The 23,379-nt window shown below is 48.6% G+C and overlaps 1 protein-coding gene across 1 annotated transcript in view; it reads left to right on the top strand.

Annotated features, from left to right (window-relative positions):
- The window catches only part of PEPD (peptidase D), a 283,243-nt gene that overhangs the window by 257,650 nt on the left and 2,214 nt on the right, over nt 1-23,379 (top strand). Inside the window, exons 13-14 of the mRNA XM_001509616.6 lie at nt 1,509-1,693; nt 21,043-21,234. Of these exons, the coding sequence (XP_001509666.2) occupies nt 1,509-1,693; nt 21,043-21,234 (377 nt within the window). The remainder of the gene's footprint in view (nt 1-1,508; nt 1,694-21,042; nt 21,235-23,379) is intronic.

Raw genomic sequence — 23,379 nt, 5'->3', positions numbered from 1 at the left:
TCAAGCTACAAAGTCTGTTTTCCTGAATCCGGTCCATCAATCAGTGGTATTTATTGAGTGTTTACTGTGTGCAGAGTACTGTATTTAGTGCTTGGGAGAGTACACTATAACGGAGTTGGTCGACACAATAATTCGGTCCTTAGTGGAGTACCAGAAGCTACTCTTGTTTCTCTCTAGCCTGTAAGCTTGTTTTGGGCAAGAAATATATTTGTTGTTGCATTGTATTCTCCCAAGCACTTAGTACAGTGCTTTGCACACAGTAAGTGCTCTATAAATATGAATGAATGAAAGAAAACCCTGAGGATAAGCAAGCCGGGCAAAGGGACAAGAGTTGTTTAGTGGAGCAGAGAGTTTCTGGGGTTTTTAGTAATGCTCTCCCAATGTAGTATGTTCTGAATTGTGGGCATAGGCAAGTGCCAATCCTCTAGACTGTAAGCTCACTGTGGCATGGAAAGTGTCAACCAACTCTGTCATATTTTACTTTCCCAAGCACTTAGTATAGTGCTCTGCCCACAGTGAGAGCTCTATAAATACAATTGATTGATTGATGCCAGCTGTCCCAGAACCTCCATCCAAAGCCCCTTCCTGGTGGATTCCAGGTTGGTCTAAGCAGGTGGAGGAGGAATTCCGAGGCTGCCCAAGGGTCGAAGGTCAGCCTGGGGGTGGCGGATGACCTGAAGGGAAGCGTGAACCCTTTACTGCCGTCGGATGAAAGCATGGTTTGGTGGGGGTGCTGCTGAATTTCCCCTCAACGATCAATATTATTTATTGAGCACCTACTGCGTGCAGAGCACTGTATTAAGTGCAACAGGTTTTCAAATCCCAGATGACATGCTTCCTGCAGAAAACTGAGACTGGAGAATAAGTTTGGCAAAAACAAGTATCAACTTGGGGACCATTGTTGTGGCACTGCCAATTTTCTAATGTTCTCTCTCTCTCTCCTTCCTTACCTCCCTCCTCCCTCCATCTATCTCCTTCCCTCCGTCCCTCCCCTTCCCACTTCCAACAGTGGTGGTGCTCTTCCTTTTACCCCTTTCACTTCCTCCTCATTTCCTCTCTCCCACCCCAGCTCTTTTCTGGATGGGAAGTGATTTCATCCTCTGGAGGAAGGTTAGAGTTTCTCCTCTCTTCCACATCCCTCCGTTGGACAAAAGTACAGCCATCAACTTCCCTTCCCACCCAAGAGTGATACACGGGTCTAGCTCCATTTCCAGCCTCACCAAGATTGAGTATGTATGCCCGTAGAAGATGGGGAAAAGCTGCTCTCTCCAGATTCCATGAACCCCCTAAGCTGGATCAGTTTTTTGAGAAGGTCTTTCAATCAGGAGTCTAGTAGGGGAATTCCTAGACCAAGGGAAGAGTGATTGGAAATGCACCAGCTGCTCTCCCCCCTTGTTCTTTTGTTTCTTCCCCCAGGAAAGAACAAGATGGTAGGTGATTTCTCTTGTGTGTTGGAGTGTTAAATATATAGCAACAGCTAACTCTGCTGCTTCTTTCCACTCTCTAAGGAGTTGCCTGGCCTGATATGCACCGTCTGGCTGACAGAGTCCATCTGGAGGAGCTGACTAAAATTGGCATCCTGAAAGGCAGCGTAGACGACATGGTGAAGGTTCATCTGGGTGCAGTATTTATGCCACACGGACTTGGACATTTCCTTGGAATTGATGTGCATGATGTTGGAGGCTATCCAGAGGTCGGTATTTGTACATTCCCGTCAAGAATGTCACTTAACCCCTTTAAGGGCCCGAGGGCATTTTATCATTTGGTTGATGTGTTATAATAATGGCATTTATTATAATAGTGGCATTGATTAAGCACTTACTATGTGTCAAACACTTTTCTAAGCATTGGGGTAGATACAAGTTAATCAGGTTGGACACAGTCCCTGTCCCACATGAGGCTAACAGTTTAGGTAGGCGGGAGAATGGGTATTGAATCCCTATTTTACAGATGGGGAAACTAAGGCACAGATAAATTAAGTGACTTGCCCAAGGTCTCACACCTAGCAATTGGCAGAGCTGAGATTAGAACCCAGGTCCTCTAACTCCCAGGCCCATGCTCTTTTCTTTCGTCCACATTGTTCTGCCTTTTTGCCATTTGGGAGTGTCTCCCCCTCTAAACTGTGAGTTCACTGTGGGCAGGAAATGTGTCTGCCTGTTGTTGTATCGTACTCTCCTAAGTACTTAGTACAGTGCTCTGCGTACAGTAAGCTCTCAATAAATTCAACTGAATGAATGAATGGAAGCCCAGTGGGGTTCTGGGATGATTGGGCCTCTGCTCATAGACATGGCTGAAATCATTGTTTTCTCTGAAAGGTTACTGCTTTTTTGATTGAAAGAGAGAGAGCCAATTGTCAATTGTTTACTGTTTTTTTGATTGAAAAAAGAGAGAGAGTGCCAATCGTCAATTGTCTAGAGACTCCCCTCCTCACTTCATGATGTCCTCTCCCTTTACTTCCTGCTTTTCCTTATTTGGTGGGAGAGAAGATTGGAACCAATGGTTGATTTGAGGGGAGTTGGGGGATTAGCTATGGATTGCAGTTATCCACCTGGTCTCCCATTTCCTTGGATTTTTTTTTATGGTATTTGTTAAGCACTTACTGTGTGCCAGGCACTATACTAAGTGTTGGGGTAGGTACAAGTTAATCAGGTTGGACACAGTCCCTGTCACACAGGGCTCACCTTCCTAATCCCCATTTTACAGATGAGGTAACTGAGGGACAGAGAACTGAAGTGACTTGCCCAAGGTCACACACAGACAAGTGGTGGAGCCAGGACTAGAACCCAGGTCCTTCTGACTCTCAGGCCTGTGTTCTATCATTCATTCCTTCAAAGGTATTTATTGAGGGCTTACTGTGTGTAAAAGCACTGTACTGAGCACTTGGGAGAGAACAATATAACAATAAGGAGACACATTCCCTGCCCACAATGAGCTGACAGACTAAAGACGTTAATAGAAATAAATAAATTACAGATGTATATGTAAGTGCTGTGGGGCTGGGAGGGGGGTTGAAGAAGGGAGCAAATCAGGGTGACACAGAAGGGAGTGGGAAAAGAGGAAAGGAGGGCTTAGTCAGGGAAGGCCTCTTGGAGGAGATGTGGCCAGCCTTCTTCTCCAAATTTAAATTTGGTTCTACGATATGTTGACATAGTGATTTTAATAATAATAATAATGGCATTTGTTAAGCACTTACTATGTGCAAAGCACTGTTCTGAGCGCTGTAGGGGGATACAAGGTGATCAGATTGACCCACGTGGGGCTCACAGTCTTAATCCCCATTTTACAGATGAGGTAACAGGCATAGAGAAGTGAAGTGACTTGCCCAAAGTCACACAGCTGACAAGTGGTGGAGTCGGAATTAGAACCCACGACCTCTGACTCCCAAGCCTGGGCTCTTTCCACTGAGCACGTTCTTTCGGGACGCCCAATCACTCCTGATGAAGGCTGTGTTTTGGTCAGCACCTAACAACTGAGAACTCTAAGAAAACGTAAAAACACCCAACATGAGACCTAGAGCAGCCCAGGCTCTGTCCAGGCCCTTTGGCTGGATCACAGGTTGAGCTCTCCCCTCAGGGTGTGGGGTTCAGATAGAGCTGAAAACAAGTGCACAGATACAGACTCCTTGATTTTAGCCATTGACTGTGTCTCCAAAGGAGTTCTGGGAAACCAACGTGACAGAATGCACCATTTCCCCTAAAAGCCTGTTTGATTTAGCAGGGGTTCAACTCCAACCACAGGCCTTTATGGACCTCTCCTTTCCACCCTCAATCAGTGGTATTTATTGAGTGCTTCCTATGTGCAGAGCACTGTATTAAACACTTGGGAGATTACAATACAACAGAATTATCAGACACATTCCCTATTCATAATGAGTTTACACCCTCCTCAGCCCTTCCCACCCCCCACTAGAAATAAAGAGAGGGAAAACATTTTTGGGCTGTATTTTTTTTTCCGCCAACTAAATTGCAGGTAGAAAAACCCGTTCTGCGTGTTTGTTTCATGGGTAGTCTGAAAATATTACGTTTCTGCTCTTACTTTATGTTGAATTTTCCTCTCCAGTAACTTAAATTCTCTCCAGTCTCCATGACGCGCCTTGGGCAAAGAGAGAGTTCACACGCCCAGCATGTTCATAAACTCTTAACATCCATGAGCGGATTATCCTCGTAGAGTTTTAAAGCCTTGCCCCTGACCAAGTCTTCTCACTGCCTAGGCAGATCGCCTGTTGACTACCCCACCCCCCAAGTCCCCCTCTTTTTTTGTTGGATTGATCGTGTCAGGGATCCCGTCGACTATCTCACAGAGAGAATCCATTGTACTCGGGGGCCTCTGTTCTCCAAGGAAGCACCAGAGCAGGAACAGGAGAGAAGCAGATTTTGAAGCAGAGGCGTTTTTCTCGGTTTATTTCTCTTGTTCAAAGAAAGGTTTCCGCAGGCCAATCCCTCGGGAGAAGCGTAGCGACCGAGACTAGATTTTTAGTGAGGAGAGACCATGTAGGAGATGGCGAAATGGGACGTTCTGTTCGTCGGGGCTGCAGTCACTATCGTCAGCCGCATTTTCTAGAGCACCCATGGTGTGCCATGCACCCTGTTCCCAGCCCATCGGGTCCGTGCAGTCTGCTGGTAGGCTCTCAGGGCACCCTCCACCCACTCCTGCCCCGTTAGTTTGTTTCCTGGCTGAGCTCTTCTGCGTCCTTTTTTTTAGTATTATTATTGGTCTAGTGGAAAGAGTTTGGACCTGGGAGTCAGAAGACCTGGGGGATTTTTTATGGTATCGTTAATGCTATGGACCAGACACTGTACTGAGCACTGGGGTGGATACACGATAGCCACATTGGACACAGTCCATGTCCCACATGAGGCTCACAGTTTAATCCCCATTTACAGATGAGGTAGCTGAGGACAGAGAAGTGATTGAGTTGCCCAGGGTCACAAAGCAGAAAAGTGAGAGAGCTGGAATTAGAACCCAGGTCCTCGGACTCCTAGGTCCTAGCTCTTTCCACTAGGCCGCATGTCCAGCTAAGTGATAACAATAATAATAATAAATGAGGTATTTGGTAACTGCTTTCTATGTGCCAGGCACTATTCTAAGTGCTGAGGTAGATACAAGCAAATCAGGTTGGACACAGTCCCTGTCCTAAATGTAATAATAATAATAATTGCGGTATTTATTAAGTGCTTTCTTAACAAATGTATGTCAGGCACTCTACTAAGTGCTGGGGCAGATACAAGCAAATCGGATTGATCACAGTCCCTGTCCCACATAGGGCTCACAGTCTCAATTGTCATTTTACAGATGAGGTAACTGAGGTACAGAGAAGTGAAGTGACTTGCCCAAGGCCACATAGCAAACAAATGGTGGATCTGGGTTAGAACTCAGGTCCTTCTGACTCCCAGGCCTGTGCTCTATCCACTAGAACATGCTGCTTCTTGTATTTTACTCTGCTTGACTCTCCCTCCTATAGCTGAGAATGGTAGAGTACTGGAAACTCTCCAGGTGCAATCCTGGGTGGGGACCAAGTGCTTGGGAGAGTACAATATAACAAAGTTGGCAGATGTGTTCCCTGCCCATAGAGAGCTTACACTCTCGAGAAATGTACCTCTATATCTCCCCATCCTGAACTGTCCTCTAAACTTAAAATAAAAAAAAGTTAATCCCCATGCCAGGATGGGTGATAGAACCTCTTGGATTGGAAATGGCTGGATTGTTTTGATTTTACTTTACCTTATGTAATTGTGACATCCAAATCCTTGAAAAGAAATGCCACCATTTCAGTCTGCAGTCAGTTGGAAACATGTTGAGCATACTGGGCTCCTTCTTTACTCACTAAAATTGTCCTGATATTATTGTCGGTGTTATCGTGTCTCACACAGAAAAACAGGATGGGAGAAGTCAGACTCTTGCTATAGGGGCTGTTTAGAGAAGCAGCGTGGCTCAGTGGAAAGAGCACGGGCTTTGGAGTCAGAGGTCATGGGTTTGAATCCCGGCTCAGCCACTTATCAGCTGTGTGACTTTGGGCAAGTCACTTAACTTCTCGGTGCCTCAGTTACCTCATCTGTAAAATGGGGATGAAGACTGTGAGCCCCACGTGGGACAACCTGATTCCCCTGTGTCTACCCCAGCGCTTAGAACAGTGCTCGGCACATAGTAAGCACTTAACAAATACCAACATTATTATTATTTTACGGGGCTCTGCCCAAAGGGAGCCAGGGAGCCAGCCAAAATAGTTATGACATATCCCAAAGGGGAGATTTGGGAAGGCACCGGAGACTGGAGTGACAGCCCCTTCCTCTGGACCGGGCAGACCCCTGAGACATAGCCAGACATCCTGGCTATGGCAGGGCAAAGCAGCAGCCATTACCTCGGGCTGGAGCTCCATCCCATGCACAGAGGGCTTGAGATAATCAAAATAATAATACTAATTGTGATATTTTATTAATAATAATAGTAATGGTATTTAAGTGCTTACCATATGCCAGACACTGTACTAAGTGCTGGGGTAGATATAAGCTAATCGGATTGGACACAGTCCATGTCCCACATGAGGCTCACAGTCTAAATCCCCATTTTGCAGACGAGGGAACTGAGGCACAGAGAAGTGAAGTGACTTGCTCCAGGTCACAAAGCAGACAAGTGGCAAAGCTGGGACTTGAACCCTGACCTTTCTGACTCCCAGACCCATGCTCTATCCATTAGGCCATTTGTTAAACATTATGTGCCAAGATCTATACTAAGCAACAGGGTAGATGCAACATAATCAGTTTAAATACAGTCCCAGTCCTACATAGAGCTCACAGTGTAAAAGGATTGGAGAACGGGTATTTAATCTCCATTTTACAGACGAGGAAACCTGTGACTTGCTCAGCATCACACAGCAGGCAAGTGGGAGAACCTGGATTAGAACCCAGGTCTTCTGACTCCTAGCCCCGTCCTTTTTCCACAAGACCACCTCCTGCAGAATGAATTTGGATTCTTCCTCAGAGCTGGTGGAAAAAGCTCAATATTTCAAGGATGTGCAGTGCACCCAAAATCTACCAAATCTCCTACCCCTTTTTAATAAAAAATTTCACAATGGAGTTTGTGATGCAATCTGCTCACGCCTACCGTGCCTTATTATCTAATTAGTTGAGATGCAAGGGGCTTTTTTTGTATTTTTTTTATCCCACTTTTGGCTGGAGGGTATTTTGAAAGCACCGAGAAGGATTTTTGGGAAAAAAAATTGCTCAAGAAAAGCATTATTCAATTATTTTTCCCCAAGTGTAAACAGTTAAATTTGGAAAAACAAAATAAGTTTTAATTTCCTAATTTCTGTCCATCACAGAGTATTCTGTGTGCCAAAAGCAAATGTTTCCAGACATTGTTAGCTGAGATTAGTTATTCATTAGTAGCCAAAGCATTTTTTTTCAATCATAGAAAATTGGCAGCAAAGTGTTTTCATCTCTTCCAGTAAGCAGCTTTTGAATCCTCATAGTTTCTTTTCCTTTGACAGATAAACATTACAGAAAAATGCAGCTTTGCCTATAAAAGTCATTTGTTTTACTTAAAATCTACAGAAGGATTTTGATCTCTCTTCTGTTGGCTCAGTGAAGGCTGTAGCTTGGGGCAAACCCCATTAGAGGGTCAAGAGCGGTGAGGAGAGGGCAGGAGAAGGAGGGAGAGCATAAACCAGGAACTGAAACAGTCCACAAGCTCACCAGTAATTTAATCAGTGATATTTATTGAGCGCTTACTGTGTGTAAACCACTGTACTAAGCGCTTAGGGGAGTACAGTGCATTAGAGTTGGTAGACAAGATCCCTGCCCACCATATCCTGAAAGATAAAGCATTTCCAGGGAACCTTCATAGCGGCCCATGAATTCATCATCCTCAGGAGTTGTCGTGCCTCAAGCCCACACTTGGGAAATGCATTTTTTTCTGCCTCCCCTTCCATTTGTTTCCAGGATCAGTTCCTGGGTCCTTTCTTCCTAGCACTGGGAATTACTAGGTAACTTGGCAACAAAGCCCGGTCTCATTCCTCGCATCTTCCTCTTGCAATCTCACGAAGGATTCGTTCTTCTGGTCTCACGCAGCCGATTCCTGACCTATACCGGTATTTTTAACCTGCCATATTTGTGGCATTGTTCCAGATTTCCCTCAAAAAGGAAACTGACCAGGTTGCTGGGATTTATCTGTTTCAGAATTGTCCAAACCAGGGCCCAAGTGGCATTGCTGAACACTCAAGTCCAACTCCCCAACCTACCCCTGACTCTGAGCTTCCCCTCTGTCCTGTCTGAGCTGTTCAGCCCATCAGTCAGTCATACTGATTGAACACTTACTGTGTGCAGAGCACTGTACTAAGCCCTTGGGAGCTTAGAGTTAGTGGTGGGGGCCAAAAAGAGTCAAGAACTAATCCCCTGAGGCTAGAAGCTGGATAAATGTCCTGGCCATAAGTACAGGGAGAAGCAGCGTGGCTCAGTGGAAAGAGCCTGGGCTTTGGAGTCAGAGGTCATGAGTTTGACTCCCGGCTCTGCCACTTGTCAGCTGTGTGACTGTGGGCAAGTCACTTAACTTCTCTGTGCCTCAGTCGCCTCATCTGTAAAATAGGGATTAAAAGCGTGTGAGCCCCACGCGGGACAACCTGATGACCCTGTATCTCCCCCAGCGCTTAGAACAGTGCTCGGCACCTCGTAAGCGCTTAACAAATACCAACATTATTATTAAATCTGCAAATGAAATGGAAATCCCTAGCAGATCTACCCGTGTTCTTCTGGCATATAATTCTCCCAGACATGACTATTGGGAAAAATCGTAGGACAAATTTAGGCTTTTCCTCACAGCCAGGCATGTTCTCCATAAGTCCCTTCCTGTGTTGGGGAACACCATCCAGATGGGAGCTCAGATCCACTTTAGACAGGGAACACAATTCAAGAAGTTGGGGGTGGCTACTTCCCTTATTTGTCTAAGCAACTGAGAGCTGCCTCTTACCCGGGTCTAGAGTGGGGAGACCTTCCAGAAAAGCCCTCTCTAAAACCCCCTCTTCCCTGTTGAAAGAGGCTTTGACATCTTGAGATTTCCATGGATGGGGGGACGATCAAGTCCCCCTCATGCAGCTCTCAGGAGTGAGGAATTCATCTTAAGTAGCTCCGACGGTCTGGGAAGTGTTTCTCTTCAATGGGATGTATACTGAGAAGAGCAATAGTACAGTGGGAAAAGGTGGAAAGGAGGCAGGTGTGTTGAAGCTATTCTGGTCTTACCTGGAGACCTCGACCTCCTCCCAGAATTTTGCAGAAACCCCTCTTCCCCCCAATATTAGCACCTCTTCTAGTGAACTGGACCCAATTTTTTCAAGTGATAATATTTGTAAGTCAGTGGTTTTAGGTCATTTAAAATCATTTAACTTTTAGCATTTTTAATTAGAAGTTCCTTGAGAGTAGGGGCTGTGGTCCCTCATTGAATTTTGTGCCTATCCCCATTCCCAACTATTCCAGACTTTTATTTAACTCCTTCCTTAGCCCCCTCCCTCCCCAGGGACTCTACTCCCGCTTATCACCTCAATAACCTTGCCAATTATTTTGTTGACAAAATCACCACCACCAGTCATGACCTTCCCCAAATCTTCTCCTCACCTCTCCCTAGCTCCCTCCCACCCTCTCATTCACATTCTAATTCTCTCTCTCTCATCCTTCTTGGCCATCTCTCAGGGACAGATCTCCTACTTGCTTTCCAAATCCACCCCCTTCACCTGTGCCTCCAACCCACCCCTTATCATCTTATAAAAACACTTCCTCCCACTCTTCTTCCCTACTTGACTGCCATCTTCAACCACTCATTTTGGGATGACGCTTTCCTCTCTGCCTTCAAACCTGCCTTCATCTTCCCTATGCTACAAAATCATCTCTGAACCTCATTGTATCACCCAGTTCTTGTCCTATAGCTCTCCTCCTCCCATTCCTGTCCAGACTTCCCAAACAGATTGTATACACCCTCTGCCTTTATTCTCTCTCCTCCAGCTCTCTTCTTGACCCTCAACAATCTGGTTTCTGCCCCCTTCACTGTATTGAGACTGCTCTCTTCCAAGGTCACCGATGACTGCCTCCTTGCCAAATCTACTCCTAATCCTCCTTAACTGCCTCAGAAACATTAACTTTGGCTTTCCTCTCCTTATTATCCTCTAATTCTCTGAAGATTCCTTCTTAGGCTCTTTCGCCAGATCTTCATCTGATTCCCACTCCCTAAGTGTGTGTGTGGCGGGTTTTCCCTCAGATCTATTCTGGGTCCTCTTCTTAGTCTATACCCACACCGTTGGGCCCTCACCTGCTCCTACAGCCTCAACTCCCAACTTGACATGGATGATTCCCATATTTACCTTGCTAGACACTTCCTCTCTTCTTTTTTTGAAATTTTGCATTGCTTTGGGCCTCCAGGACATCTCTACTCTACTGTCCTGCTCATTCCTTAAGTTCAGTATGTCCAAAAGTGAACTCTTCATCTTCCCTCCCAAATCCTCTCATTCATCACATTTTCCCAGTGCAGTTGACGGCACCACCATCTTCTCTGTCTGTCGAACCCATAAGCTTAGCATTATCCTCCCTCCTGTTCATTATTTTATTATTCTATCTTATTCTCTCCTCAAATTCAGTCCGTTCTTCCTCCATTAACATTTTCTGCCCTTTTCCGTCCATCCAAATGGCCACTACACTGGTCTAGACACTTATCATGTCCGGAATAGGCATCAGTCATACAGATTGTCTCTCTTTATAGCTGAAATGTACTTTCTAAGTGCTTAGTACAGTGCTCTGGAAACAGTAAGTGCTCAATAAATACGATTGAATGAATACAGATACACGCTGAAGGGCTTGGGAGATTCAGGTGGATCAGTCAATCATTTTTGACCAGAAACACCACATCTGTAAAATTGAGATGAAGTACTTCTTCTCCCTCCTACTTAGATCATGAACCCCATGAGGGACAGTGACTTGTCCAACCTGATTATCTTATATCTTCAAAGCATTATTAAGGTCACATCTTCTCCAAGAGGCCATCCCTGATTAAGTCCTCTTTCCCTGGCTTGCTCTCCCTTCTGCACTGCCTATTACACGAGGATCTGTGACCTTTAGACATTTGATATTGGCCCCACCCCCAACCCCACAGCACTTATTTACAAATCTTTAAATTATATATTATAAATTGCTTATTCATACTAATGTCTGTCTCCCCTTCTAAACTGTAGGCTCATTGTGGGCAAGGAATGTGTTTGCTAATTGTTTTGTACTCCCCCAAGTGCTTAGTAGAGTGCTCTGCACAGAGTAAGCATTCAATAAATACTGTTGATTTATTGATTGATTCAGTGCTCGGCACATAGTAAGCACTTAACAAATACTACAATCATTATTATTATTATTATTGTTGCAGGGGGCTGGTTGGGAAGCTTTGTGTTGGCATTGGGCTTTGAATAAAATTTGAAAGGAGGGGAGAGACATGCTTTAATGAACCTGAGTAAGGAGGGGATCTCAAGTGGCAAAATTGTAGAAGCAGTGGCTTGAAGACAGGAGAGCGAGGGGCAGGGTCAGCTTGGGCAGACCTTAGGGTGCAAGCTGTGGGGGACCAAAAATGTGGTGGGGTACAGAAGACCAAGCTGATAATCTTGAACCTTAAATTAAATATCTGTTCTCCCTCCTACTTAGACTTTGAGCCCCATGCAGGACATGGACTGTGTCTGACCTAATTAACTTATACCTTGATAACTTCAGAAGCAGCATGGTGTAGTGGATAGAGCACAGGTCTGGGACTCAGAAGGTCAGGGGTTCTAGTCCTGGGTCCTCCATTTGTCTGCCATGTGACCTTGGGCAAGTCACTTAACTTCTTTATGCCTCAGTTACCTCATCTGTAAAATGAGGATTGAGACTGCAAGCCCCACATGGGACAGGGACTGTTCAACCCGCTTGGCTTATATCCACCACAGTGCTTAGTACATTGTCTGGCACACAGTAAGTGCTTAACAAATACTACGGTTATTACTACTTACCCCAGTGCTTAGATAGTGTTTGACTCATAGCAGACACTTAACAAATACCATGGGGGGAAAAATAAGCCTTATGGTCAGAGTCCAGATAAAAGCAGGTAGCAGTTGAGGGCCACTGGGTTGATCTTCTAGGAGGGAAATGAGGTTATGGCATTGACTTACAGGAAACCCATCCATCAATCATCTGTACTGAGCCCTTACTGCGTGTAGAACATTGTATTAAATGTTTGGGAGACTACGATGTAAGAGAGTGGGTAGACGTGTTCCTCGTCTACAAGGAGCTTACAAATTGAGAGGGAATAGAGACATTAAAATAAATTAGAGATGTGTACATAAGTGCTGTGGGGCTGAGGGAGGGGTGAATAAAGGGTACAAATCCAAGTGCAAGGGCTGTGTAGAAGGGAGAGGGAGTAGGGGAAATGAGGGCTTAGTTGGGGAAGGCCTCTTGGAATAGACGTGATTTTAATGTCTTTTATTTTAATAAGGTCTTTCTCATCCCAATTCTGAAACTGGTCAGCTGTGTGTCTGTGGGCAAGTCACTTCACTTCTCTGTGCCTCAGTTACTTCATCTGTAAAATGGGGATTAACTGTGAGCCTCACATGGGACAACCTGATTACCCTGTATCTACCCCAGTGCTTAGAACGGTGCTCTGCATGTAGTAAGCGCTTAACTAATACCAACATTATTATTATTATTATTCTGGTGTTTAAGTGTCTGCTATGCGTCGAGTACTGTTCTAAGTGCTGGGGTAGATGCAAGATAATCAGGTTGGACAGTCCCTGTCCCACATTGGACTCACTGTCTAAATAGAAGGGAGAACAGGTATTTAATCTCCATTTTTCGGTTGAGAAATCTGAGACAAAGAGAAGTTAAGTGACTCGGCCAAGGCCACACAGCAAGTGATTGAAAAGTCAGGATTAGAACCGAGGTCCTCCCAAGCCCATGTCCACTCATTCAATAACCATGGGGTCTCCGGGAAGCCCAAGCCCCCACTGTCAATGTGGGAGCTCCCTCCCCTCCTCCTCCCTCCCGCAGGTCCAGGACATTTGTCCCTTTGTGGCTCAGGCCACTGTTGGCTCTTATAGTGGGGAAAAAAAGAGCTGAGGTCCGTAGGGTTGAAATGGCAAGGGGTTATCTTCAGCTTTGTTTGTGCTACATTGGAACTTTTTTATTGTTTGCTTTAGTAAACACTAAGCAGGGAACCCAAGATTTCCACCAGATATTTTATGAAAGTGCTGCCATGAACCTACAGAGAATAAAATCCTAACTTTTTTCATCTAGATGGTGCCCCCTCACTGCCATCTCCCCCCTCCACAGGATTCCCAGATTCTTGCCTCCAGGGGAGACCTTGCTCCCCTGAGCACATGGCTGGGCTGCTCAGTTCTTCAGGGGAGGTGGAGTCGGGGCAGACACCAGCTTCCATTTCAGGTGGTCAAGCTCATGGTACGCAAGGAGGATGTGGGTGACTGCCCCAAACAAGAAGACTGGTACGCAAGGAGGATGTGGGTGACTGCCCCAAACAAGAAGACATTCCAACTGTTTTATCCTCAGTCAGTCAGTCCATTGCACTTATTGAACACTTACTGTGTGCAGAGCACTGTACTAAGCACTTGGGAGAATGCAGTGTAACAATATAACAGTCATATTCCCTGCCCACAAACCCTATAGTTTCCAGAGTCAGGAGGATTCTAGAATCATAGACTGTAGAGATGGGGCTTGGAAAGTGCGGACCCGCTGAGTGGACCAAGCAGCGGAGAGGGACAATCGATGGTCTTCCCTGCCTAAGCCCTCCTTTCCTCTTCTCCTACTCCCTTCTGCGTCGCTCTGACTTGCTCCCTTTATGCCCTGACTTGCTCCCTTTATTCATCCCCTCTACGGCCCAGCCCCACAGCACTTATGTACATTTCTTTCATTTATTTATATTGATGTCTGTCTCCCCATCTAAGCTGTAAGCACATGGTGGTCAGGAAACGTCTCTGTTTATTGTTGTATCGTACTCTCTCAAGTGCTTAGTACAGCACTCTGCACACCGTAAGTGCTCAATAAATATGATCGACTGGCTGACTGACTGAATAGGCCAATCAGTGCTCCGGGCTTTACTGTGACCCCACTGGTCATCTGTTACTAGAAACGTGTAATGCGAGAGCAGAGCAGTTAGAGAACTCTCGACTCTTTGGTTCCGAGAAAGCTCCCGGCGTCAGACCGACAACCGTGCTGTCACGGGCCCGACCGGCCCAGTGAATACGCTCCCCTCGCCTCTTTTTTTCGAAGTCACGGTCCATGAAGGGATCGGCTCTGGACCCTCTCTCTTCACCTCCCCAATCCCGGCCTGTTTCAAAACAGATTGGAGGGTGGATTGGCCGGGTGTTTTGTTTGTTTGTTTGTTTTGCTGCCCGCTTAATTTGGACACTGATTTTGATCACAGAGTAATGAGCTCCGTTTACATAATAATCCCGTTGTTCCCGACGGGGTCCTTTCTTGCCTGGGCTTGCTGTTTCTGGTTACCTTACATGAACCAGTAATTGGAATCTGCTGTTCTTGGCGGAAAAACAATCAGAAACGACAGCATCGTCTTCGGCATCTGGCCTTCATGTGGGAGGGGAGACCAGTTGGAAAACAGGCCTAGAACCTCAAAAGGAAGCTTCTTGGGGTTAGGATGCTTCGGTTGACCGAGAGTTGTACGAGGCCGCAGGGTTCTGTTTTGTTTTTTTCTGACCGTCCCAAATAGAGACCCTTTAAGCTTTGAAATCACAAAGTCACCGGGAGATAAATTTGTACTGAACGTGTTTTTTTCTTTAATGATAGGGACCAAATCTGTAGCCCTGACCTTGCCTCGGTGGACTGTTGAGGTTCGCACCCTGCGTCCTCGGTGTCTGTGGGTAACTGCACCCCCTCGTGGTCGATTCTGGGTACAGCCGGCTAGTTGTGGCTAGCGAAAAGTCCGATGAACGACACAGGCCCCTCTCTGGCCCCGAGCCAGCCCCTGGGTGAAGCCAGGTGGCCTGCAGGATGGCACCTTCCCTGCTCCAGGCCACCGGCCCCCTCCTCCTGCCTCTCCGGGATCTCTGGAAGCCCCCCATCTACAACCGGTTTCCTTTCGGATCTCCTTTCGGATCTCCCTTCCTCCCGTCCCTCCCCACTCCGCTCTATTCTTCATTCCGCTGCCCGGATCATCTTCCTACAGAAACGCTCTGGGCATGTCACTCCCCTCCTCAAAAGCCTCCAGTGGTTGCCTATCAACCTTCACACGAAACAAAAACTCCTCTCTCCTGGCTTCAAAGCTGTCCATCACCTTGCCTCCTCCTACCTCACCTCCCTTCTCTCTTTCTACTGCCCACTCCATACACTCCGCTCCTCTGCTGCTCACCTCCTCACTGTCCCCCGTTCATGCCTATCCCACCGTCGACCCCTTCCAAGCGCTTAGTACAGTGCTCTGCACACAGTAAGTGCTCAATAAATACCGTTGGATGAATGAATGAACTGGGTCCGAGGGGTAGAAGGATAGAGGGAGACTGGCTCATTCAAAAACTCGCAGCCGAGGGAGAACTCCAGGGCCGGGTTGGAGAACGGTGAAATCAATCGAGTCGGTGGTATTCCTTGAGCGCTTACTTTGTGCAGAATGGTGCACCAAGTGCTTCGGGTGTGGCCCCTGCAGAGTGGGGGCAGGTTTCAAGCCCAAGCTCTGGAACCGTCAACGAGCCGTGGGGGCTGATTCCGATCCCGAGGCCTCGGCCCATTTGGGGCAGAGTCTCTCTCTCCCCCTATTCTCCCCAATTTGAGGAGGAAACAGATGATCTTTGTTAGCAGTGATAGAGGCACCCACCAGGGTCAAAAGAGGAGCAGGGTCAGAGAACACAAGCTTGTGGAGAGGTTGTGGGGAAGGGGGAAGAGGGGAAAGAAAGTTGTAGGGGGGCAGTTGGGGGAGGTTACCTTAATTCACTGACTGCAGAGTGCAAGAAAAGTAAGTCTCAACTTAGTCAATCAATCGTATTTATTGAGTGCTTACTCTGCAGCACATGTATTAAGTGTTTGAGAAAGTACAACGTAACAGAATTAGAAGAAATGTTCTCTGCCCACACAAGCTTCCTTCTCTTCCTTCTCCCCTCCTTTCCGCCTCCTCTTTTTTCTTCTCCACATTTTTCCTCCTGTTCCCCTTACTGTTAGACTTAATAGCATTTTGGTTTAGGGTTGCAAAAGTTGTGCAAGAGAAAGTGGGGCAATTATACAAGAAAATACAGTACACTGACTCTCATTAGATGGTTAAATAAAGACTAATGGCAGGTTCCACAAAGTGCTTGAGAAGCAGCGTGCTCAGTGGAAAGAGCCCGGCTTGGGAGTCAGAGGTCATGAGTTTGAATCCCGGCTCTGCCACTTGTCAGCTATGTGACTGTGGGCAAATCACTTAACTTCTCTGTGCCTCAGTTACCTCATCTGTAAAATGGGGATTAACTGTGAGCCTCACATAGGACAACCTGATTACCCTGTATCTCCCCCAGTACTTAGAACAGTGCTCGGCACATAGTAAGCACTTAACAAATACCAACATTATTATTATTATTATTACATTCCTACTTGCTTGTTGTAGTGGGGGGGGCAGGCAGGGGATACTGGGGTTCACCCCACTTCCAGACCCTTTTTCTGAGTGGAAGGTAGCTGGGGTTTAGCTCCCGGTTTCAAAGCCTAACTCCCTGGTCGTCTCCTTTCTTCCCAGCACCCTGCACCTTCAAGCGTTCTAGACTGAGCTTTGCAGAGCCGAGGGCTAAGGACAGAGGGGAGGGGAGAGGGGAAAGGTGGTTATCGAGCTTCCGGGTAAATGGAGCCGTGGATTCAACACAGGAGCAGAACGAGACCGTCTGGTTCAGCAGGAGAGTTGCTGGCCACGGTGAGCTTTCTAATGACAGTCTCCATCGCTCCTCTGCCCCCTCTGCCCCCGCAGCTGCTCAGAGGGGAAAGGGCAGCTCCCAGGAGGCCTAATTTGCTGTTTTAAATTGCTTTTTTTGGCTTGGCTGGGCAAAGCCACTACAAGCGAATCCTTCCAACCTGTGCACCGTAGGATATGGCTAATGGAAAACTCTCCCTTTTTTAAAAAAGAAAATAATTAATGGTATTTGTTAAGTCCTTACTATGTGTTAAACACTGTTGTAAGCATTCATTCAATAGTATTTATTCAATAGTATTTATTGAGCGCTTACTATGTGCAGAGCACTGTACTAAGCGCTTGGAATAAACAAGTCGGCAACAGATAGAGACAGTCCCTGCCCTTTGACGGGCTTACAGTCTAATCAAATCTTATGCACTCTGCATAAGCACTGGGATAGATATAAGAAAATACGATTGAACATAGTCCCTGTCCCTCATAAGGCTCACAATCTTAATCCCCTTGTTACAGATGAAGGAACTGAGGCACAGAGAAGTTAAGTGACTTTCCCAAGGTCACTCAGAGGACAAGTGTCAGACCTGGAATTAGAAGGCAGATCCTTCCGACTCTTAGGCCCATGTTATTTTCACTAAGCAATGCTGTTTCTCCCTCTAGACTGTAAACTCGTTGTGGCCAGAGAATGTGTCAGTTATTGTACTCTCCCAAGTGCTTGGTACAGCACTCTGCATATATAAGTGCTCATTAAATATGACTGACCAACTGCCTTTAACAGCCCCAAAAAAGTCATGGCTCGAGTCCTGTCCAGGGCACTGTAACATTCTCCCAGGACCTGGCATCCCCTCCCCGTTTTCCCCCGCTCTCCTCATCTGAAGTAATGGAGTGACCTTCCCCACCTCCACCTCCCCGTGTTTCTCCCGGGAGAGAGGAGAGCCCAGACCAGAGCTGGGCCGGTGACTTGGTGGGAGTGTGGTTCCGGGTGGATGTGGAAGGGAAATGGAAGAGAGGAGGCAGCATGGCATAGTGAATAGAGTATGGGCCTGGCAGTCAGAAGGTCATGGGTTCTAATCCCTGCTCCACCACTTGTCTGTTGTGTGACCTTGGGCAAGTCAATTCACTTCTCTGTGCCTCAGTGACCTCATCTGTAAAATAGGGATTAGGACTGTGAGCTCCATGTGGGACAGGGACTGTGTCCAACCCAGTTTGCTTTTATCCACCCCCGGCACTTAGTACAGTGCCCGGCACAGAGTAAGCGCTTAACAAATACCATAGTAATAATAATAAATAAAGGAGCATGAGACAGGGAACTGGGTGTCAGCCCGGACAGGGAGGCAGGGCCCTGGGAGCTGGGAGTCTGGGGGCCTGGGGATTGACCTCTATCCTCCCACTCCCAACCCTTGGATGTGGTCTCTGGCCACTTGTTTCACCTCAGGCCTGAGACATAACACCACTCCCCTAGCGGAGTGGTGAGGGGAGATTCTGGGAATGAGGAGGTGAGGTCTTTAAAGGCTGCCCTGCTGGCTGGCTCTGCCACGCCAGCTTGTGTGCTCGCAGAACCTCAAGGTATGGACTGGGCTGGGCCCCAGGGAGGAGGAGGAAGAGAGGAGGGAGGTGAGAGGTAGCAGTGTCTGAAGATAGAGGAAAAGCCAGGCCCCGTAGCCCCAAACGAGAGATCAGGTAGATTTTGTGTGACCTAGTGGATAGAGCATGGGCCCGGGAGTCAGAAGGACCTGGCTTCTAATCCCAGCTTTGCCACTTGTCTGCTGTGTGACCTTGGACAAATCACTTCACTTCTCTAAACCTCAGTTCCCGCATCTGTAAAATGGGAATTAAGACTGTGAGCCCTATGAGGGACAGGGACTGTGTCCAATCTAATTACATTGTATCTACCCCAGTGCTTAGAACAGTTCCTGGCACAAAATAAGTGCTTAATAAATACCACAGTTAGTATTATTATTATTATTGGTATTATTTTCCATTCCTGCCATCTGTTTGCAGAGCCTGGGACCCTGGAGGGCACAGGGCAGAGCAAGAGAAGGCTTGGGGATGCCCCCACCCCACCCCCAACACACACACACACACACACACACACACACATGCACACTGCCTCTGGCCAAGCTGGAGACCCCACGGTCCAGGGGGCCCACAGTCCCAGGAGTCCAGAGTCGGAAGGAAATGCACGGAGGCTGGGAGAGGCGGCAGGGAGGGCAGGAGAGAGCCATCCACCCAGAGCACTAAATCTGAAACTCTCATCACTCCACTGTTTATCCCCGGGGCTCGCTGAGAAGATGAGGCCAGAGTCCCGGCGGACTGTGGAGCTGCAGGAGAGGCGTTGAAGGGGATAGCATTTTATTGGTCCAGATGTTGCAAGGCCTGGCACGGTGGGGCGCGGGGAGAGCAAACAAATGTCGTCAGCCAGGCTCCTCAACCTTCCCTGATCCGTCTCCGCTCCGGCCAAGTGTGCCCTCCCAGGGATGAGGGGATTTTTCCCTTCTCTCGTGAACGGGGGAGGGGGATGGTCTGCCAGTCGGGGCTCGATGGGGCTAACGTGGTTTGCGTTCGAGTCGAGAGGCACGGTGCTGGCGAACCGCCCTGGTCCGAAATGGGATTGGTTCTCCTTGGTCACTGCTGGGAAGTGGCCCCGGGAAAGAGTTATTGCAAAACATCTCCCTTATACACATTTAACCCTCTCCACCCCCCGGGTCCATTTCCGGGTGGGCTGTGGCTCAGGGCAGCACTGTTCCTCTGCTCAGCACTCTCAGAAGAGCAGCAATCCTGAGTCCATTCGTAGGAAACTGCATGACCTAGTGGAGAGAGCACAGGCCTGGGAGTCAGAAGGACCTGGATTCTAATCCCAGTTCTGCCATTTTTTACTGTAAGCCCGTCAAAGGGCAGGGACTGTCTCTATCTGTTACCGATTTTTACATTCCAAGTGCTTAGTACAGTGCTCTGCACGTAGTAAGTGCTCAATAAATACTATTGAATGAATGCTGTGTGACCTTGAGCAAGTCATTTCACTTCTCTGTGCCTCAGTTCCCTCATCTGTAAAATGGGGATTAAGAGTGTGAGCCCCTTATGGGTTAGGGACTGTGTCCAATCTGCTTATGTTGTATCTACCCCAGTGTTTACTACAGTGCCTGGCATATAATAAATGCTTAACAGATACCATTAAAAAAAAAAAGGAAAAAATGGCTTTCTGATCTGGCGGTGAAGATGAGCTGGAATTCATATGTTTTAGCCCTAGCTACTAATAATTGTGGTATTGGTTAAGTTCTTATTATGTACCAAGCACTGTAGTAAATACTGAGTTAGATACAACGTAAGCAGGTTGGACACAGCCCCTGTCCCACGTGAGGCTCACGGTCTGAGGGGGAGGGAGAACAGATATTGAATCCCCACTTGGCAGATGAGGAAACTGAGACACAGAGAGTGAAGTGACTTGTGCAGGGTCACATGGGGGCAAAGCTGGAATTAGAATGCAGGTCTTTTGGCTCCCAGGCCCGAGCTCCCTCCACTAGGCCACATCAGCTCCACAGCTTCTTTGCTGTGTGACCTACCATGTGTCCTCTAGGCTATTAGCTTGTTGTGGGCAGAGAATGTGTCCATAATATTGTTGTGTTGTACTCTCCCAAGCACTTAGTACAGTGCTTTGAACACAGTAAGCTCTCAATAAATACAAGTGAGTGATTGATTGATTGATACACCCTCTCTGGGCTTGGCTCCAACCTATGGGAGCCGGAGAACCTGAGTTCGAATCCCAGCTCTGAGGCTTTTTTTTTAATGTTATTTGTTAAATGCTTACTATGTGCCAGGCACTGTTCTAAGCACTGGGGTAGATACAAGCTAATCAGGTTGAATACAGTCCTTGTTCCATGTGGGGCTCACAGGCTTAATCCCCATTTAGCAGATGAGATGACTGAGACACAGAGAACTGGAGCGATTTGCCCAAAGTCATACAGTGGACAAGTGAGCTCCCAGGCCCTTTTGTTCACTGTGTGACGGACCCCAATCCACGTACCCTCTCTGAGTCCGGGGAGGCAGTGGGGGTGGGGGAGGCTGCGCAGGTTGGGTGGGGAAGGAGGAAGAAGAGGAGGAGGCGGAGGAGGCGGAAGAGCTCGGTGAAGGTGGCAGAGCGGTGACCGGAGGCTGGTACGGTGTCTCTCCCAGGGCATGGATCGCATTGAAGAGCCTGGCCTCCGGAGCCTGCGGACAGTGCGCCAGCTGGAGGCGGGCATGGTGCTCACCGTGGAGCCGGGCATCTACTTCATCGACCATCTGTTGGACCAGGCTCTCAAGACCCCGGCCCAAGCCTGCTTCATCGACGATGCCGTGCTGCGCCGCTTCCGAGGATTCGGCGGGGTGAGTGCCCTCGGGGGTGGAGGCCGGGCACGACTGCGCTCGCTCGGCGAGGAAAAGGTGGGAGCAATCCTCGACGAGGGGGTTGCTTGGCAGGCTGCTTTGTGACCAGGGCCCGGCAGGCTGGGAGAGTGGAGCCAGGCTGGCACAGTTCATTCTTACAGAGGGTCGGAATTATCTCCAACTCACCAGGGCTCTGTAGGGGCACGGCAAACCAGCTGGAGGGTCCCGTCTCGCTCCTCCAGCCGTGACAGGGCCGGATGCAGCGGGTCCCATCCTGCTACCCCAGCCTTGGCAATGACACAGAGGTTCCCCTCTTGCTCCCCTTTCTGCGGCAGGGCTGGACACAGAGGGTCCCGTCCTGACTCCCCGACTTTGGCAGTGACTAAGGCCGAAGGTCCCGTCCTTTTCCCCGGGCCGTGAAGGAGCAGGAAGCAGAGGGTCCCCTGCCCCTCATTTCCTCTTTCTTCTGAACAAACAAGGTGACAGAGCATACTGTCTTCCTCTCCCCCTTGGGTGTGACCTTCCCAGGAAATAGGGACTTTGGCCTTTGCTGAATCACCTGCCGAGGTTTTGCAGGTTATCTCCCGGGTTCTGTTGGTTTAGGGGCCGGGAGCACTGACCGGATGCTGGTAAGTCGTTCAGTCCTGACCTGGACCTGGAAGGTCCAGCCTCGTTGGCACCTCGAAATGGTTCCCAGTTCAGCCTGCAGGGGGACACCCGCTTAAAATCATCTCCAGTCTCCTTCCCACTTAGCGGGAGCTCTTCTCCCCCACTTCCTGCTGACCTCCCTCTTCCTCCCCGGCCTCCTTCTCCCCCTCCCCAGGCGATGATTCCCAGCTGCAGGGCTGGATTGACTCTCAGGGAAACCTCCCAGGAGATTCCTTGGAGCCGTGCCCCCTGTAGGCTGGCTCGGGGCTCTGTGCCAGTGGGCAGGGGGCTGCCCCTCAGGGCGAGGGAGGGGAGCGGCAGTAGCTTAGAGAAGCTTCTGCCCTTCAACTCCCTCCCGACTTGTAAGGGATTCTGCCGGAATTGGCAGGTGGCCCCGCCGTCCTCTCACGCCATCCTGCCGGCACGTCCCTCCCGGGCTCTGCACTTAAACCTCCCAGCCTCCTCCTGGCATTCAGGGCATGACCATGCTGACCTCTGGCCATGTCCCCCTAGCCTGTGATCGTGTCCCTTCCAGGCTCTGGGCCTGACCCTCCCAACTTCTGGGCATGACCCTCACAGGTTCTGGCCGTGTCCCTCCTGGCCTCTAGGCATGACCCTGCTGGTCAATGGTTTTGTCCCTACTGGCCCGTGGTCATGCCCCTGTCCCTCTCAGCATCTGGGTATGGCTCTGTCAGCCTCAACTGTCCTCTTGCCCAGGAGTTTCAATGCAGCCTGGATTTGAGAGCCAAAGGAAAGGGCAGGTTAGAGCAAGGATCTGCAGGTTTCCTCTGCCTGGAGAGCACAATCTAGGGCTCAACAGACCCCGGGGGAGCCAGAGCTGGTCTGGGTGATCAGACCCTCCCCTCTTCTCCACTGCTTCTGCTCCCACAGGGCTCTAGGGGCAGAGGTGGTCAGTCCCTGATGTCAGTAGACGTGAAGTGAAGCAGACAGGGGACCATCCTGCTTGTCCAGTGCTGCCCCAGAGGATTTATTATTCATTCAGTAGTATTTATTGAGCGCTTACTACGTGCAGAGCACTGTACTAAGCGCTTGGAATGTTCAATTCGGCAACAGATAGTTATCTCCCCTTGGAGAGGTGAAATCCTCAGGCACTGCGCCAGTCTCCGAAAGGTAACACCCAGAACCCAAAGCTGGAGATTGGACACCAAGTGGGACCCTCACCTAGGGGATCTGCGTGGTGTATGGGGATGGCTCAGTGTCTTCCTCCTAACAGTGGTTGGCTGCCCCTGCCGCCGGGAGCCAAGAGGGAGGAGCCCGGAGGGGCCCAGGGACCCAGGGGAGTTGAGCGTCACGCTGATGGCCTTGAAACACCAGGAGCCCTATCGGGGCATATGGACTTTGAATTCATGTGAAGTCTGAAATCCAGAGAGTGCTTATTAGCCAGACAAAGGGAAACTGAGGCCACCCATGACAGTCACAGGCTTAGGTGGCCAACCCCATCTACACCTGCCTTCCTCGTACTAGCATGCTCCCAGT

This window comes from Ornithorhynchus anatinus, chromosome 11, assembly GCF_004115215.2.
Source record: "Ornithorhynchus anatinus isolate Pmale09 chromosome 11, mOrnAna1.pri.v4, whole genome shotgun sequence".
In the NCBI taxonomy this organism is placed as follows: domain Eukaryota; kingdom Metazoa; phylum Chordata; class Mammalia; order Monotremata; family Ornithorhynchidae; genus Ornithorhynchus; species Ornithorhynchus anatinus.
The sequence above is the reverse complement of the archived record's forward strand: the minus strand, read 5'-3'. Positions and strand labels throughout refer to the sequence as shown.